Source organism: Passer montanus, unplaced genomic scaffold (genome assembly GCF_014805655.1).
Source record: "Passer montanus isolate IOZ18808 unplaced genomic scaffold, ASM1480565v1 scaffold327, whole genome shotgun sequence".
NCBI lineage: Eukaryota > Metazoa > Chordata > Aves > Passeriformes > Passeridae > Passer > Passer montanus.
Window position 1 is genome coordinate 40,904 of NW_024368008.1, and position 17,279 is coordinate 58,182.

Sequence of the window (17,279 nt, forward strand, 5' to 3'; positions counted from 1 at the left end):
GGGAATCCAGGGGGTAAAGGGGGGGGGACGGGGGTCGGGGGGTTTCGGGGTCCCCTCCCCACCTCAAACGAATCCTCGGCTTCTTCCTCTTCCTTCTCCTCTTCCTCCTTCTCCTCCTCCTCCCCCTCCTCTATGTGGCAGCTCTGGGGGAATTGGGGAGGGGTCCTCGAATTAGGAACCCCCAAAAACCGCCCGGGGGGCCCCAAAACCCCTGGGGAGCACCGAACCCATCCCCCCATCCCTGAACAACCCCAAAATCCCCGGGGACCCCCCAAAACCCCTGGGAACCCCCCAATCTTTGGGAACCCCAAACTCCCTCAGCCCCCTGGGGACCCCCCCCAAACTTTGGGGCGGTTTTGGGGTCCCCTCGGTTTTGGGGTCCCCTCGGTTTTGGGGTGCCCACCTTGGCCATGATGCCGGCGTAGGCCATGTACAGGTGATCCTGCTCCAGGTGGCTGCGGGGTGACAGAGGGGGACACGGGTTGGGGACGGGGGGGACACCCCGGACCCCAAAAGGGGACCCAGGTGGCCCCGAGGGGCTGACCCGGGTTTTGGGGTGCCCACGGTGGGATTTGGGGTCTCCTCTGTGGGGTTTTGGGGTTTTCCAGTGGGTTTGGGCTCCCCCCCAGTGGGATTTGGGGTTTCTGGATCCCAGTTCCAGTGAGATTTGGGGTCCCCTCAGGGATTTGGGGTCCCCTCAGGGTTCGGGGTCCCCTCAGGATTTGCGGTCCCCTCGGGGTTTGAGGTCCTCTCAGGGTTTTGGGGTCCCCTCAGGGTTTTGGGGTCCCCAGTGTGATTCGGGGTCCCCTCAGGGTTTTGGGGTCCCCAGTGTGTTTTGGGGTCCCCTCAGGGGTTTGGGGTTTTAGGATCCCAGCTCCGGTGTGATTTGGGGTCCCCTCGGGGTTCGGGGTCCCCTCAGGGGATTTAGCATCCCCTCAGGGATTTGGGGTGCCCTCAGGAATTTGAGATGCTCTCAGGAATTCGGGGTCCCCTTGGAATTCGGGTTCCCCTCAGGGTGATTTGGGGTCCCCTCGGGGTTCGGGGTCCCCTCGGGTCTGGGGTCACCTCTGCTCAGTGAGCGCGGTGCGGCTGAAGTGCAGGATCAGCTGGTGCAGCGGGTCCGGCCGTGCCTCCGCCTCTTCCTCCTCCTCCTCCTCCTCGCGCCCCGACTTCTGCGCCCGGAGCCCCAAACCCTGGGTCAGGGGGGCTCGGGGTGTCCCCAAAACCCAGGGGTGTCCCCAAAACCCCCAGGGGTGTCCCCAAACCGCCAGGGGTGTCCCCAAACCCGCCTCAGGGGGGCTCGGGGTGTCCCCAAAACCCAGGGGTGTCCCCAAAACCCCCAGGGGTGTCCCCAAACCGCCAGGGGTGTCCCCAAACCCGCCTCAGGGGGGCTCGGGGTGTCCCCAAACCCCCAGTGGATGGCCCCAAAACCCCAGGGATGTCCCCAAACCCCCCGGGAATGCCACTGAGCCACCTGTGCCCACCTGAGCCACCTGAGCCACTGAGCCACCGGGCCACCGGGCCACTGGGCCACTGGGCCACTGAGCCACTGGGCCACTGGGCCACCTGGCACCACCTGGCACCACCTGCAGGCCCAGCCTTCCCCGCAGCTCCCAGGTGTCACCCAGGGGGTGCCAGGTGTCACCCAGGGGGTCCCAAGTGTCACCCAGGGGATGCCAGGTGTCACCCGGGGGCTCCTAGATGTCACCCGGGGAGTCTCAGGTGTCAACTAGGGTTCCCAGGTGTCACCCAGGAGGTGCCAGGTGTCACCCAGGGGGTGCCAGGTGTCACCCAGGGGATCCCAGGTGTCAACCAGGGGATCCCAGGTGTCAACCAGGGCTCCCAGGTGCCACCCACAACTCCCAGGTGTCACCCAGGGAGTGCTAGGTGTCACCCAGGAGTCCTAGGTACCACCTGGAGGGTGCCAGGTGTCACCCGGGGGCTCCCGAGTGACACCCAGGGGGTGCCAGGTGTCACCCAGCAGGTCCCAAGTGTCACCCAGCTGTCACCCAGCAGGGCTGAGACGCCTCCAAGAACATTCCCAGCTGCTCTGAGGGTGTCACAGCGTGCCCACCCCAACTCCCAGTGCCCCCCAGTGCCCTCCGAGTGCCCTCCCAGTACCCTCCCAGTGCCCCCAGTGCCCTCTCAGTTCCCTCCCAGTGCCCTCCCAGTGCCCCCCAGTTCCCTCCCAGTGCTCCCAGTTCCCTTCCAATGCCCTCCAGTTCCCCCCAGTTCCCTCCCAGTTCCCTCCCAGTGCCCCCCAGTTCCCTCCCAGTGCTCCCAGTCCCTCCCAGTGCCCCCCAGTGCCCCGTGCCCACCTGGGCAGGTTGTACAGGGGCGTCATGCGGAAGCAGGCGACGACGGCGCGGCGCCGCTGCTTGGACAGGAGCTTGTGCCACACGGCCTTCTTGGACTTGTAGGGGTGCTCCGTCTGCGGGGGGGCACCCGGGGTCACCCCCAAACCCCCCGGGCACCCCCAAACCCCCTGGGACCCCCTGAGCACCCCCAAACTGGTGTCACCCAGGAGTCCTAGGTACCACCTGGAGGGTGCCAGGTGTCACCCGGGGGCTCCCGAGTGACACCCAGGGGGTGCCAGGTGTCACCCAGCAGGTCCCAAGTGTCACCCAGCTGTCACCCAGCAGGGCTGAGACGCCTCCAAGAACATTCCCAGCTGCTCTGAGGGTGTCACAGCGTGCCCACCCCAACTCCCAGTGCCCCCCAGTGCCCTCCGAGTGCCCTCCCAGTACCCTCCCAGTGCCCCCAGTGCCCTCTCAGTTCCCTCCCAGTGCCCTCCCAGTGCCCCCCAGTTCCCTCCCAGTGCTCCCAGTTCCCTTCCAATGCCCTCCAGTTCCCCCCAGTTCCCTCCCAGTTCCCTCCCAGTGCCCCCCAGTTCCCTCCCAGTGCTCCCAGTCCCTCCCAGTGCCCCCCAGTGCCCCGTGCCCACCTGGGCAGGTTGTACAGGGGCGTCATGCGGAACCCCCTGGGACCCCCTGAGCACCCCCAAACTCCCTGGGATCACCCAGGGCATCCAAAGGGCACAGAGCACCCAAAGCTTGTGCCACACGGCCACCTTGGACTTGTAGGGGTGCTCCGTCTGCAGGGGGGCACCCGGGGTCAAGCCACTGAGCCACCGGGCCACTGGGCCACCTGAGCCACTGGGCCACCTGGCACCACCTCAGCCACTGGGCCACTGAGCCACCGAGCCACTGAGCCACTGAGCCACCTGTGCCCACCTGATCCACTGGGCCACCGGGCCACTGGGCCACCTGGCACCACCTGCGGGCCCAGCCATCCCCGCGGCTCCCAGGTGCCACCCGGGGTGTCCCAGGTGTCACCCAGGGTGTCCCAAGTGTCACCCAGGGAGTGCCAATTGTCATCCAGGGAGTGCTAGGTGACACCCAGGGTGTCCCGGGTGTCATCCAGGGGTTCCCAGGTGTCACCCAGGAGGTGCCAGGTGTCACCCAGGGTGTCCCAGGTGTTGCCCAGGGCGTCCCAGGTGTCACCCAGGGGGTGCCAGGTGTCACCCAGCAGGGCTGAGACACCTCCAAGGACAGGGGGGCACCCGGGGTCACCCCCAAACTCCCTGGGCGCCCCCAAACCCCCTGGGACCCCCTGGGCACCCCTGAACCCCCTGGGATCTCCCAGGGCACCCAAAGGGCACAGAGCACCCAAAGCTTGTGCCACACAGCCACCTAGGGCTTGTAGGGGTGCTCCGTCTGTGGGGGGGTCACCTGGGGTCACCCGGGGTCACCCCCAAACCCCCTGGACACCCCAGAACCCCCTGGGCACCCCTGGGACACCCTGAGACCCCCCAAAAGACACAGGGCACCCAAAGCTTGTGCCACACGGCCTTCTTGGGCTTGTAGGGGTGCTCCATCTGCGGGGGGTCACCCAGGGTCGCTGAGACACCTCCAAGGACATCCCCAGCTGCCCTGAGAGTGTCTCAGGGTACCCATCCCAACTCCCAGTGCCCCCAGTGCCCTCCCAGTTTCCTCCCAGTGCCCCCCAGTTCCCCCCAGCAGGTTCAGCCCCAGCAGCCGGAGCCGCCACGCCGACCTGGGCAGCTCCTCCCTGCGGGGTTCCAGAACGTTCTGAGAGGTTCCAGAAGGTTCTGAACCCTCCTGAACCCTCCCAGTATCCTCCTGAGGGGTTCGCCCCCAAACCTCCTGGGCACCCCCAAACCCCCTGAGCATCCCAGAACCCACTGGGACCACCCCAAAGGGCACAGAGCACCCACAGCTTGTGCCACACGGCCACCTTGGGCTTGTAGGGGTGCTCCGTCTGCGGGGGGGCACCCGGGGTCACCCCCAAACCCCCTGGGCACCCCCAAAGCCCCTGAGACCCCCTGAACACCCCTGAACCCCCTGGGACCCCCCAAAGTACCCCCAGGGCACACAAAGGGCACAGAGCACCCAGAGCTTGTGCCACACGGCCTTCTTGGACATGCAGGGGTGCTCTGTCTGTGGGGGGTCACCTGGGGTCCCCTGTGTGTCCCCAAATCCCCCCGAGCCCCCCTTGCCCCCAGACCTGCTCGAGGTGGTAGAGCACGGCCGACACCTCCTGCACCCTGCGCACGACCTGCTCGGGGCTGTCGGGGTCCTCGTCCCGCCCGGCCTGGCGCACCAGGGCCATCTGCCACCGCGCCGAGCCCGTGTTCTCCACCTGGGGACACCGGGGACATCGGGGACATTGGGGAAATCGGGGACATTGGGGACATCAGCACCAGGGCCATCTGCCACCGCGCCGAGCCCGTGTTCTCCACCTGGGGACATCGGGGACATTGGGGACACTGGGGACATTGGGGACATCAGCACCAGGGCCATCTGCCACCGCGCCGAGCCCGTGTTCTCCACCTGGGGACACCGGGGACATCGGGGACATTGGGGAAATCGGGGACATTGGGGACATCAGCACCAGGGCCATCTGCCACAACGCCGAGCCCGTGTTCTCCATCTGGGGACATTGGGGACACTGGGGACACATGTAACACTGGGGCACAGTGACCCCAAGGACACAGTGACACTGGAAACATGGTGACACACTGGGGACACAGTAACACACTGGGGACACGGTGACACTGGGGACACAGTGACACTGGAAACATGGTGACACACTGGGGACACAGTCACACACTGGGGACACGGTGACATGGGGTGGGGACATGGTGACACTGGAGACATGGTGACACACTGGGAACACCGTAACACACCAGGGACACAGTGACACTGGGGACATAGTGACATTAAGGACACAATGACACTGGACACATGGTGACACTGGGGACACTGTGACACTGGGGACATGGTGACACACTGGGGACACGGTAACACTCAGGACACAGTGACACTGGGGACACCGGGGACATTGGGGAAATTGGGGACATCGGGGACATTGGGGACATCAGCAGCAGGGCCATCTGCCACCGCGCCGAGCCCGTGTTCTCCACCTGGGGACATCGGGGACATTGGGGACATTGGGGACACATGTAACACAGTGACATTGGAGACATGGTGACACACTGAGGACATGGTGACACACTAGGGACACAGTGACACCAAGGACACGGTGACACTGGATTCATGGTGACACACCAGGGACACAGTGACACTGGGGACACAGTGACACTAGAGACATGGTGACAAATGGGGGACATGGTGACATGTAGTGGGGACACAGTAACACTCAGGACACAGTGACATTGGGGACATGGTGACACACTGGGGACATGGAGACACACTGAGGACACGGTGACACACCGGGGACACGGTGACACGGTGACACACATGCCAGCTCACCTTGTCCTGCAGGTGCAGGTTGTTGTGCAGGAACTCCCGAACCTCCTCGTCCGTGTCCTTCTGCAGGGGGGACACAGGGGACACCTCAGCAAGGGTCCCCAAACCCTTGGGGGTGTCCCCAAACCCTTGGAGGGGTGTCCCCAAACCCTGGGCTTGTCCCCAAGGTGTCCCCGGCCACCCACCAGGGCACAGTGCCCACCCTTGGCCAGCGCCATGTCCCCACCCCCAGGGCTTTGTCCCTAAACCCAGGGGACATCTGGGTGTCCCTGGTGGGACAACCCAGGGTCCCAGGTGTCCCCGGTGTCCCCGGCTGTAGGTGACCCTGGCCACCCACCAGGGCACAGTGCCCACCCTTGGCCAGCGCCATGTCCCCACCCCCAGGGCTTTGTCCCTAAACCCAGGGGACATCTGTGGGTTCCAGGGGGGTTTCTGGGGGGTCCCAGGTGTCCCCAGGTGTCCCCCGGTGTCCCCAGGTGTCCCCAGGTGTCCCCGGGGCACGCACCAGCACGTAGCGGCGCAGCCCCAGGGCTTTGTCCCCAAACCCGGAGGACATCTGTGGGTCCCAGGTGTCCCCAGGTATCCCCGGTGTCCCCAGGTATCCCCGGTGTCCCCAGGTGTCCCCAGCTGTCCCCAGTGTCTCCAGGTGTCCCCAGGTGTCCCCCATGGCCAGCGCCATGTCCCCAACCCCAGGGCTTTGTCCCTAAACCGAGGAGATGTTTGTGGGTCCCAGGTGTCCCCAGTGTCCCCAGGTGTCCCCAGCTGTCCCCGGGCACCCACCAGGGCGTAGCGGCCCTTGGCCAGCGCGATCAGCTCCTGGTCGGCGGGCGAGCACATGTTGAGGCCGATGGGCAGCATCTTCTTCAGCGTGGCCACGATGAGCGAGGTGTGCACCGAGTACCGGTCCCCGCGGCGCCGCTTCTTGGAGCGCTCCTGCTCCGAGCCACCGCCCTGAGGGGACAGGGACAACATGGTGACACCGTGGGGACAGGGACAGGACACGGGGTCAGCTCCTGCTCCGAGCCACCGCCCTGCGGGGACAGGGACAACATGGGGACACCGTGGGGACAGGGACAGGACACGGGGTCAGTCCCAAGCATGGTGCCACAGTGTCAGCTCCTGCTCCGAGCCACCGCCCTGAGGGGACAGGGACAACATGGTGACACCGTGGGGACAGGGACAGGACACGGGGTCAGCGGGGACAGGAGAGTCAGCTCCTGCTCTGAGCCACTGCCCTGCGGGGACAGCGTGGGGACAGGACACGGGGTCATCAGGGACCCCGTAACCACGGTGTCAGGAGTAACCCCATAAGGACAGGAGGGTCCCTGTCAGGTCACCCCACAGAGGGGTCCTGGGGGGTCCCAGCTGTGGTGACCCCACAGAACAGGACCCTGCAGGAGTTTTGGGGGTCCCAACCCTGGTGACCCCACAGAACAGAACCCTGCAGGAGTTTTGGGGGTCCCAACCCTGGTGACCCCACAGAACAGAACCCTGCAGGAGTTTTGGGGGTCCCAACCCTGGTGACCCCACAGAACAGAACCCTGCAGGAGTTTTGGGGGTCCCAACCCTGGTGACCCCACAGAACAGAACCCTGCAGGAGTTTTGGGGGTCCCAACGAGGGGACAGGGACACGGGGTCAGTGGGGACAGGAGAGTCAGCCCGTGCTCCGAGCCACCGCCCTGCAGGGACAGCGTGGGGACATGGGGTCAGCAGGGACCCCATGACCAGGGTGACAGGAGTAACCCCATAAGGACAGTGGGGTCTCAGCCAAGGTTGTGGGGTCTCAGCCAAGGTCACCCCACAGAGGGGTCCTGGGGGGTCCCAAGCATGGTGACCCCACAGAACAGAACCCTGCAGGAGTTTTGGGGCTCCCAAGCGTGGTGACCCCACAGAACAGAACCCTGCAGGGCACTTTTGGGGTCCCCCAGCCCACCTTGGCCATCTTGCTCTTGCTGTCGGCCGTCAGGAAGGACATGTTGTTGATCTCGTTCTGCACCACGAAGTTCTGCTCCTCACGCTTGAAGTTCTGGGGTGGGGGGGGACACAGAGAGGGGCTCAGGGACCCCCCCAAAGGCGCCCTGGGACCCCTGGGTGCCCCCCCCGGACCCCCACTCACGTGAGACTTGGACCAGTAGATGAAGACCTCGCCCACCATGCGGAACAGCTCCTCCGCGTCCTCGTTGGGCTCCGTCAGCCACTTGGCCCTGGGGGACACCGGGGACACAGGGAGGTCACAGGGAGGTCACCAAGGGTCACAGGGAGGTCACCGGGGGGTCACCACCGGGGGGAAGCCATCAGAGGGTCACCACTGGGTCACCACCCCCATGGCCACCATCGTTGGGTCCCCATGGCCACCATTAGTGAGTCCCCCAGTGTTTGGTCCCTGTGGCCACTGGGCTTGTGTCCCCAAGGCCACCATGGTTGGGGTCACCACAGTTGGGTCCCCAAGGTCACCATGGTTGGGGTCACCATAGCTGTGTCCCCAAGGCCACCATGGCTGTGTCCCCAGTCCCCCTGGCACTGTCCCCAGCCCTGTGGCACTGTCCCAGCCCTGTGGCAGTGTCCCCAGCCTGCCTCCAATGGCTGTGTCCCCAGTCCCCCTGGCACTGTCCCCAGCCCCATGGCACTGTCCCCACCATGGATGGCTGATCCCTGGCAGAGTCCCCAGCCCCCTGGCACTGTCCCCAGCCCCTGTGGCACTGTCCCACCAGAACACCCCCGGGACCACCCTGGGACCACCTAAACACTCCTGGGACCACTGAAACACCCCCTGGGACCACCCCGGGATCATCTAAACACCCCTGGGGCAGCTCCGGCCGCGCCGTGCTCACGATGGGCTGGGCAAACACTGCGGCAAACAAGGACGGTGTGACCACCAGGACAGCCCTGGGACCACTGAAACACCCCCCGGGACCACCCTGGGACCACCGAAACACCCCCCGGGACCACCCTGGGACCACCAAAATACCCCTGGGACCACCAAAACACCCCTGGGACCACCCTGGGGCAGCTCCGGCTGCGCCTTGCTCACAATGGGCTGGGCAAACACTGCGGGCAGGGACAGCCACTGTGAGCACCAGGACAGCCCTGGGACCACTGAAACACCCCCTGGGACCACTGAAACACCCCTGGGACCACTGAAACCCAGCCAGGGCCACCAGAATGACCTGCAGGACCCACCCAGGGCCACCAGGGGACAGGGCTGGGGACATGGGGAGAGGCCTGGGGACAGGGGGACAGGGCTGGGGACAGGGCTGGGGACACGGGGACATGGCTGGGGACAGGGGGACAGGACACAGCTCCTCCACCCGCATGGGGAGACCCAGCACTGGGGACATGGGGACACGGCTGGGGACATGGGGACAGGATTGGGGACATCCCAAGGGGACAGGACACAGCTCCTCCACCCGCGAGGGCAGACCCAGCACTGGGGACATGGGGACAGGGTTGGGGACACGGGGACAGGGCTGGGGACACCCCAAGGGGAGGGAACACAGCTCCTCCAGCCATGATGGGACACCCAGCACTGGGGACACAGGGAGAGGGGTTGGACACAGGGGAACACAGGTGACACAGGTGACACACGGGTGACACAGGTGACACACAGGTGACACACAGGTGGCACTCACGGGCGCGCTCGCGGGCGCTCTTGGTGCTGTATACGGAGCAGGGGTTCAGGTGGTTCAGCTGCGGCTCCAGGAAGGCCACGGGCATGGCGGCGGCCAGGCGGGCCAGGCACTCGCCCAGGGCCGGCCGCTGCCTGCGGGGACATTGGGGACATTGGGGGGACATCGGGGGGACACCCCATGGCACCCCATAGACACCCCATGGCAGCCCACAGACCCCCGTGGCACCCCATGGACACCCCATGGACACCCCATGGCACCCCAAGGATCCCCATGGCCATGACCAGGCACTCGCCCAGGGCTGGCCGCTGCCTGCGGGGACATTGGGGACATTGGGGACATCGGGGGGACACCCCATGGCACCCCTAACCCAGGGAACCCCCAGACCCCCCCCCTGGGGTCCCCCCAGGGTTTTTGGGGTCCCCACCTGTCCACGAGGGGCCCGCGGGCGGTGCCCAGGCTGTAGATGCTGCACAGGATGCGGTAACAGGAGACCTGCACGTCATCCACTGCGGGGACAGAGGTGTCACCACCGTCCCCAGCTGTCCCCAGTGTGTCACCACTGTCCCCCACTCTGTGTTCCCGCTGTGTCCCCATGTCCCTGACCCTCCAAACACGTCCCCTGTCCCCACCTCCCTTTAATGTCCCCTTATCCCCCTGTCCCCACAGTGTCCTCCCCATCCACACCCCAACATGTCCCCAGCACATCCCTGTGTCCCCAACGTCCCTGTCCCCACCATGTCCCCAGACCCCAACGTGTCCCCCTGTCACCCTCGCTGTCCCCCCTGTCCCCCTATGCCCCCCACTGTCCCCCTGTCCCACTTTCCTCCTGTCCCTGCTGTCCCCACCTCTGTCCTCACTGTCCCTGTCTCTCCTGTTGGGGACATCGGGGGCATGGGGGACAGCAGGGGTATCAGGGACATGGGCACCGGCACAGGGACACAGGGACATAGGGACATGGACACAGGGACACAGCCCAGCCTTGACGATCTCGGGGCCCGACTTCATCACCGTCCTGGGGACATCGGGGACAGCAGGGACACGGGGACACAGTGACACACACACAGACACACACACGGATGGACACACGGCCGCGGTGTCACCGCTGTCCCCACCTGGCGTCCAGGGACCGGGCCAGGATGAGCAGACAGTTCACCACGGCCGGGGCGTCCGTCCCTGGGGGGGACAGGGACATCAGCTGGGGGGGACAGTGCCACCGCTGCCCCAGCGTGTCCCCAGCATGTCCCAGTGTCCCCCAGTGCCACCCCCACAGTGTGCCCAGTGTCACCCCCAGTGTCCCCAGCGTGTCCTGGTGTCCCCCAGTCCACCCCAGTGTCACCCCCAGTGTCCCCAGCGTGTCCTGGTGTCCCCCAGTCCACCCCAGTGTCACCCCCAGTGTCCCCAGCATGTCCCAGTGTCCCCCAGTCCACCCCAGTGTCACCCCCAGTGTCCCCAGTGTGTCCCCAGCGTGTCCCAGTGTCCCCCAGTCCACCCCAGTGTCACCCCCAGTGTCCCCAGTGTGTCCCAGCGTCCCCAGTGCCCCCCCAGTGTCCCCAGTACTCCCACTGACCCCGACACAGTGTCCCCAGTGTCCCCCCAGTATCCCCAGTGTGTCCCCAGTGTCCCCCCAGTGTGTCCCAGTGCCCCCACATGGGGGACATTGGGGGTACTGGGGACATGGACTGGCACAGGGACACAGGGACACAGGGACATGGACACAGGGACATGGACACAGGGACACAGCCCAGCCTTGATGATCTCGGGGCCCGACTTCATCACTGTCCTGGGGACATTGGGGACATTGGGGACATCGGGGACATCGGGGACATTGGGGACATCGGGGGCATGGGGGACATTGGGGGTACTGGGGACATGGACACAGGGACATGGACACAGGGACACAGCCCGGCCTTGACGATCTCGGGGCCCGACTTCATCACCGTCCTGGGGACATCGGGGACATCGGGGACACTGGGGACAGTGGGGACATTGGGGGCATCCAGGACATTGGGGGTACTGGGGACATGGGAACTGGCACAGGGACACAGGGACACAGGGACACGGACACAGGGACATGGACACAGGGACACAGCCCAGCCTTGACGATCTCGGGGCCCGACTTCATCACCGTCCTGGGGACATTGGGGACATTGGGGACACGGGGACATCCGGGACATTGACACACACACAGACACACACACGGATGGACACACGGCCGCGGTGTCACCGCTGTCCCCACCTGGCGTCCAGGGACCGGGCCAGGATGAGCAGACAGTTCACCACGGCCGGGGCGTCCGTCCCTGGGGGGGACAGGGACATCAGCTGGGGGGGACAGTGCCACCGCTGCCCCAGCGTGTCCCCAGCGTGTCCCAGTGTCCCCCAGTGTCACCCCCACAGTGTGCCCAGTGTCACCCCCAGTGTCCCCAGCGTGTCCTGGTGTCCCCCAGTCCACCCCAGTGTCACCCCCAGTGTCCCCAGCATGTCCCAGTGTCCCCCAGTGCCACCCCCACAGTGTGCCCAGTGTCACCCCCAGTGTCCCCAGCGTGTCCTGGTGTCCCCCAGTCCACCCCAGTGTCACCCCTAGTGTCCCCAGTGTGTCCCAGCGTCCCCAGTGCCCCCCCCAGTGTCCCCAGTATCCCCAATGTCCCCCCACAGTGTCCCCAGTGCCCTCCCAGTGTCCCCAGCGTCCCCCTCAGTGTCCCCAGAGTGTCCCAGTGTCCCCAGTGCCCAGTGTCCCCCAGCAGTGACTCCCCAGTGCTCCCCAGTGCCCCCCCAGTGTCCCCAGTTTGTCCCCAGTGTCCCCAGTTACCGAACAGGGACACGCGGTGCCGGACGAGCGCGGCCAGTTTGCAGAACAGGCTGGGGGGGACACAAGGGGGGGTCAAGGGGTCCCCAAAACACCCGGGGGAGGCTCCATTTTGGGGTGGGTTTTGGGGTGGGATTTAGGGGGGTATTTTGGGGTGGGATTTGGGGGTATTTTGGTGTGGATTTTGGGGGTATTTTGGGCTGGATTTTGGGTGAGTTTTGGGGGTGGGATTTGGGGGGATTTTGGGGTGGATTTTGGGGGTATTTTGGGGTGGATTTTGGGTGGGATTTGGGGTCCCACCTGGTGATCATCTCCTTCTCCTTGTTGGAGGCGTGGCCGCCGCTGCCCAGCACCTGGGCCGGCGTGGACAGGAAGTAGAGGCAGTGGTTGTGGAAGTACTGGTTGATCAGGGGCAGCAGGATCTGGGGGGACACCGGGGCTCAGCGGGACCCCAAAAACACACGGGGGAGCTCCAAATACCCATAGAGACCTCAAATAACCCACAGAGACCCCAAAGAATTCACAGAGACACCAAGTACCACAGAGAGACCCCAAATACCCCAGAGAAACTCAAAAAAATCCACAGAGACCCCAAAGAATTCACAGAGACACCAAGTACCACAGAGAGACCCCAAATACCCCAGAGAAACCCCAAAGAATCCACAGAGACCCCAAATACCCCACAGAAACCCCAAATATCCCATAAATACCTCCCAAAACCTCTAAGAACCCCAAATACACCACAGAGACACCAAATAACCCAAAGAGACCCCAAAAAAAAATCCACAGAGACCCCAAAACCCCACAGAAACCCCAAAACCACCCTGTCCCCCTGCCCTCCCCCATTTTGAGGGGTTTTTCAGTGTCCCCTCCCTATTTTGGGGTGTCACCTCCCCCTTTTTGGGGTGTCCCGTCCCCATTTTTGGGGTGTCCCCTCCCCCTTTTTGGGGTGTCTCCTCCCCATTTTTGGGGTGTCCTGCCCCTGACTTTGGGGTGTCCCCTCCCTGTTTTTGGGATATAACGCCCCTGATTTTGGGGGGTCTTATCCCCGTTTTTGGGGTGTCTTATCCCCGTTTTTGGGGTGTCCTGCCCCTGATTTTGGGGTGTCCCCTCCCCGTTTTCGGGGTCCCCCCACCTTGGCGAAGAACTTGATCTCCTGCTCGTGGGGGGATTTCTCCACCCGCCCGCTGCTGACCACGGCCTCTGGGGGGAAAACGGGGGTCAGGGGGGTCCCGGGGGGTCCCACGGGGTTTGGGGGTGTTCCCCAGGGTTTTGGGGTGTCCCCCGGGCTTTGGGGGTGCCCCCCGGATTTGGGGTCTCACCCAAGTGTGCGATGAACTCCTGGGCGATGTCCAGCCAAGGGCTGAGGGAGCTCCCAGGGGATTTGGGGAACTCCCAGGAGTTTGGGGGGTTTCCCAAAGTGGACTTGGAGACCCCACATGTGATCCTTGAGACCCCCCCTGCGCCCCAAAACCGGCTTGGAGACCCCAAAACCAACCCCTGGGCCCCAAAGTGGACTTGGAAACCCTGAACCCCAAATCTGCTCCTTGGAACCCCCCTGTGCCCCAAAACGGGCTTGGAGACCCCAAAACCACCCCCTGCGCCCCAAAATGGGATTGGAGACCCCAAAACCACCCCCTGAGCCCCAAAATGGGATTGGAGACCCCAAAACCACCCCCTCTGAACCCCAAAGAGGCCTTGGAGACCCCAAAACCACCCCCTGGGTCAGGGGGAACCCCAAAATCACCTGGGGTCAGGGGAACCCCAAAATCCAGAGGGTTTGGGGAGGGGTCCATGAGGAGAGGGAGGGAAGGGGTTGGGGGCTCCCAGCGTGGCCTTGGTGGCCACCGGGAGATCTCCTGGTCTTGGGGGGTCTGGGGGTGTCCCCTGGGTTTGGGGGTGTCCCTCTGGGTCTGGGGGTGCCCTCCTGAGTCTGGGGGTGTCCCCTGGGTTTAGGGGTGTCCCCTGAGTCTGGGGGTGTTCTTCTGGGTCTGGGGATGTCCCCTAGGTCTGAGGGTGTCCCCTTAGGTTTGGGGGTGTCCCCTGGGTTTGGGGGTGTCCCTCTGGGTCTGGGGGTGTCCCCCCAGGTTTAGGGGTGTTCCCCCGGGTCTGGGGGCGCCCCGGGGGTCCCGCGGTACCTTCTCAGAAAAGGTTTTGTAGGGTCTCAGCATCGGGTGGGTTTTGGCTTCCTCATCCACGGCCTCCCCAAAAGTCCAGTTGTTCTGGATCTGGGGGGGGGACACCGGTCAGGGGGGCCTGGGGACACCGGGCTGGGGGCACAGAGCAGATTGGGGGGACAGAGGAGATTGGGGGGGACAGAGGAGATTGGGGGGGACAGAGGAGATTGGGGGGGACAGAGGAGATTGGGGGGGACAGAGGAGATTGGGGGGGACAGAGGAGATTGGGGGGGACAGAGGAGATTGGGGGGGACAGAGGAGATTGGGGGGGACAGAGGAGATTGGGGGGGACAGAGGAGATTGGGGGGGACAGAGGAGATTGGGGGGGACAGAGGAGATTGGGGGGGACAGAGGAGATTGGGGGGGACAGAGGAGATTGGGGGGGACAGAGGAGATTGGGGGGGACAGAGGAGATTGGGGGGGACAGAGGAGATTGGGGGGGACAGAGGAGATTGGGGGGGACAGAGGAGATTGGGGGGGACAGAGGAGATTGGGGGGGACAGAGGAGATTGGGGGGGACAGAGGAGATTGGGGGGGACAGAGGAGATTGGGGGGGACAGAGGAGATTGGGGGGGACAGAGGAGATTGGGGGGGACAGGCTCTCCATGAGGATCTGGGTGAGGTTGGGGCTCTCCAGGAGGAGCTGGGTGGGGCTGGGGGTTCTCCATGAGCACAGACGGGGTTGGGGGCTCTCCATGAGGATCTGGGTGAGGTGGGGGCTCTCTGTGAGGATCTGGATGGGGTTGGGGGTCTCCATGAGGAGCTGGGTGAGGTTGGGGCTCTCCATGAGGAGCTGGGTGGGGCTGGGGGTTCTCCATGAGCACAGACGGGGTTGGGGGCTCTCCATGAGGATCTGGGTGAGGTGGGGGCTCTCCACGAGCACAGACAGGGTGGGGGGCTCATGCTGGCACGGGGGGGGTCTGCGAGAGCCCTACTTGAGGGTCTCCACGGGTTTGGGGTCGAAGTTGCCCTCGGCATCCACCGAGGCCTTCTTCTCGGTGCGGGACGAGTAGCTGGCGTCCACGTAGTCAGGCGGGAGCGCGCCGGCGATGGCGCAGAGGCACGGCATGGCCAGCTTGTAGAGCTCAGCCTCGAACTTCTGCGGGGACACGGGGACACCGGTGTCACCAGTGCCACCAGTGTCACCAGCCCCGGTTCCCCCAGTGCCATCATCCCTGTGGCACCAGTGCCACCACGGCCAGCAGCCCCATGGCCACCAGTGTCACCAACCCTGTGGCACCGGTGCCACCAGCCCCATGGCCACCAGTGTCACCAGCCCTGGTTTGCCCAGTGTCACCAACCCTGTGCCACCACAGCCACCAGCCCCATGGCCACCAGTGTCACCAGCCCCAGTTCCCCCAGTGTCATCATCCCTGTGGCATCAATGCCACCAGCCCTGTGGCAGCAGGGCCACCACCCCCATGTCCATGTCCCCAGTGCCACCATCCCCATGTTCCCACCATCTCCATTCCCATGTCCCCATCATCCCCAGCTCTGTGTCCCAATGTCCCCAATGTCCCCACTGTCCCCAAATCCTCATCGTCCCCCACCCCAACCTCTCCACATCCCCCTCACCCCCATTCCCACGTTCCCACCACTGCCACACCCAGGCGTGTCCCCAGGGTGTGTCCCCAAGGTGTGTCCCCGAGGTGTGTCCCCTCCAGGTGTGTCCCCAAGGTGTGTCCCCCAGGTGTGTCCCCCCCAAGGTGTGTCCCCAAGTGTGTCCTCCCCAGGTGTGTCCCCGAGGTGTCCCCCTCAGGTGTGTCCCCAAGGTGTGTCCCTGAGGTGTGTCCCCTCCAGGTGTGTCCCCCAGGTGTGTCCCCAGGTGTGTCCCTGAGGTGTGTCACCCCCCCGTGACCCCAACTTGTGCGTCCCCCAGGTGTGTCCCCAGGTGTGTCCCTGAGGTGTGTCACCCCCCCGTGATGTCTTCATCCTCACTTCACTTCTCATCATGGATGTCTCACCCCTATCCTCATCCTCATCATCATCCTCACCCCAACCCCATTCCTGATCCCATTCCAAATCCCATTTCCAATTCAACCCCAATCCCAATCCCATTTCCATTCCTAGCCTTACCCAATCCCTTCTCCATTTCCATTCCCAATCCCATTCCCATTCCCAATCCCATTTCAATTTCCATTCCCAATCCCATTCCCACTCCCATTCCAGTCCCACCCAACCCCAATCCCAATCCCAATCCCGATCCCGATCCCACTCTGGTGCTCACGGCCTCCTCTCCCTGCGGCCGCTGGGCCCGTCCCGTGCAGGGTCCCCATTCCAATCCCATTCCCAATCCCATTCCCATCCCAATCCTGATCCCACTCCAGTGCTCACGGCCTCCTTTCCCTGCGGCCGCTGGGCCCGTCCCGTGCAGGGTCCCCATTCCAATCCCATTCCCAATCCCATTCCCAATCCCAATCCCATTCCAACCCCATTCCCATCCCGATCCCACTCCCGGTGCTCACGGCCTCCTCTCCCTGCGGCCGCTGGGCCCGTCCCGCGCGGGGTCCCCATCCCAATCCCAATCCCAATCCCAATCCCAATCCCAATCCCAATCCCACTCCGGTGCTCACGGCCTCCTCTCCCTGCGGCCGCTGGGCCCGTCCCGTGCAGGGTCCCCATTCCATTCCCAATCCCAATTCCATTCCCAATCCCAATCCCAATCCCAATCCCGATCCCGATCCCACTCTGGTGCTCACGGCCTCCTCTCCCTGCGGCCGCTGGGCCCGTCCCGTGCAGGGTCCCCATTCCATTCCCAATCCCAATTCCATTCCCAATCCCAATCCCAATCCCAATCCCGATCCCGATCCCACTCTGGTGCTCACGGCCTCCTCTCCCTGCGGCCGCTGGGCCCGTCCCGTGCAGGGTCCCCATTCCA

The 17,279-nt window shown here is 64.6% G+C and overlaps 1 protein-coding gene across 1 annotated transcript in view; it reads right to left on the minus strand.

The window, feature by feature from the left end:
• The window catches only part of LOC120505122 (ryanodine receptor 1-like), a gene marked incomplete at its 5' end in the record, with an annotated part of 41,907 nt that overhangs the window by 20,938 nt on the left and 3,690 nt on the right, over positions 1-17,279 (minus strand). Inside the window, 24 exon segments of the mRNA XM_039715359.1 lie at positions 63-143; positions 404-455; positions 1,066-1,193; positions 1,646-1,697; positions 2,298-2,431; positions 4,528-4,662; positions 5,796-5,855; positions 6,573-6,743; positions 7,705-7,818; positions 7,909-8,028; positions 8,624-8,640; positions 9,169-9,219; positions 9,422-9,552; positions 9,846-9,992; positions 10,534-10,594; positions 11,507-11,550; positions 11,658-11,718; positions 12,228-12,277; positions 12,525-12,646; positions 13,360-13,427; positions 13,547-13,649; positions 14,363-14,452; positions 14,979-15,213; positions 15,337-15,620. Of these exon segments, the coding sequence (XP_039571293.1) occupies positions 63-143; positions 404-455; positions 1,066-1,193; positions 1,646-1,697; positions 2,298-2,431; positions 4,528-4,662; positions 5,796-5,855; positions 6,573-6,743; positions 7,705-7,818; positions 7,909-8,028; positions 8,624-8,640; positions 9,169-9,219; positions 9,422-9,552; positions 9,846-9,992; positions 10,534-10,594; positions 11,507-11,550; positions 11,658-11,718; positions 12,228-12,277; positions 12,525-12,646; positions 13,360-13,427; positions 13,547-13,649; positions 14,363-14,452; positions 14,979-15,213; positions 15,337-15,620 (2,511 nt within the window).